This window comes from Echinops telfairi, unplaced genomic scaffold (genome assembly GCF_000313985.2).
Source record: "Echinops telfairi isolate 266 unplaced genomic scaffold, ASM31398v2 ScPeMD7_655;HRSCAF=1070, whole genome shotgun sequence".
Lineage (NCBI taxonomy): Eukaryota > Metazoa > Chordata > Mammalia > Afrosoricida > Tenrecidae > Echinops > Echinops telfairi.
Window position 1 is genome coordinate 21,152,221 of NW_022104553.1, and position 1,217 is coordinate 21,153,437.

At 60.7% G+C, this 1,217-nt stretch overlaps 1 protein-coding gene across 1 annotated transcript in view; it reads right to left on the reverse strand.

Moving 5' to 3' along the window:
- Nucleotides 1-1,217, reverse strand: part of NR1H2 (nuclear receptor subfamily 1 group H member 2) — a 7,066-nt gene that overhangs the window by 2,571 nt on the left and 3,278 nt on the right. Inside the window, exons 6-7 of the mRNA XM_045292623.1 lie at nt 1,007-1,186; nt 9-108 (exon numbers count right to left, since the gene is read on the reverse strand). Of these exons, the coding sequence (XP_045148558.1) occupies nt 9-108; nt 1,007-1,186 (280 nt within the window). The remainder of the gene's footprint in view (nt 1-8; nt 109-1,006; nt 1,187-1,217) is intronic.

Here is a 1,217-nt window from a genome sequence, read left to right on the forward strand (position 1 = left end):
TGTCCAACCTGCGCGGTGGAAGTCGTCCTTGCTGTAGGTGAAGTCCTTGAGAAAGGTGATGCACTCCGTCTCGTGGTTGTACCGCCGGGCCGTCTCCAGAAGCATGATCTACGGGCGGCAGGCGGGGCTCCTGGGACCACTGCGTGCCCACTGAGCCACATCAGCTCTGGACAGCAGGTGGACTTCCCCCCCACCAGGTCTGCCCCTATGAATCCGCCGCCCACAGATTTGTACAGGGTGTGGGGGGCGGTGGCGTTTGCCTCTTTCCGTCCGCTGGCCTCGCTGCTGTACTTCCACCCTCCTAGATCGGAGCCTGGCACCCAACAGGCTCCTGCTTCGGGGCGCCCTCGAGTTGATTCCAACTGATTGCAACCCCGCGGGGCCGTCGGATAACTGTCCTGGAGCTGTTTGCTGCGGGCAGTCCACAGGAATTGACGGCCAGCCAGGTCTTTCTCCCGCAGAACCGCGGGGTGGACTCACACTGCCCATCTTTGGGTGGGCAGCTGAGGGCATAAGCGTGGTGACCCACTCCCACCCCCCATCTAGGGAGTCTCTACGAGGTGCTGCTCCTTATTCGTGACCTCGGGGGAGCTTTTTCCCCCCCATTTGTTTCGAAAACGGACCCTCTCAGCCCAGTTCTCAAACTAGACCCGTGGCCCTCTCTCCTTGGCTCTGCAAAGCTCGGATGGGCACGTGGACGCAATTGGCATCTGTTGTCACTGAGTTGATGCCAATTCCTTGCGCCCTTGCATGTTGCTTACTAGTGAAAGACTTGGGAATTTGAACCCATTAGAGGTGCCTTGGATGAGAAACCTGGCTACCGTTGAAGGTCCCAGCCTTGAAAACAAACGGGAAGCCAGTACTTGGAACCGACTCCAGGGAACCTGCAAATCGCCTCCTCTTCCTCTGCGGAATGCCGCCCCCACAGGGACACTGACTAGTGGGGCCGGTGGTCTTCAACCTAGCCTTCTCTGGGGTCCCCTGGCGGCAGGCGAGCAGCCGTTACCTCGATGGTGGAGGCCTTGAGGAGGGCGATCTGGTCCTCGCCGCCCAGCTGCAGGAAGCCAGGCACCTGCTTGGCGAAGTCCACGATCTCCTGCACGGAGATGATGGCCAATTCCGTGAAGTGGGCGAAGCGCTGCTGCCGAGCATCGCGGGATTGGGGGTCTGCGCCCAGGGGCCAGGGCTGAAGAGACAGGCGCGCCAGTCAAAGACAA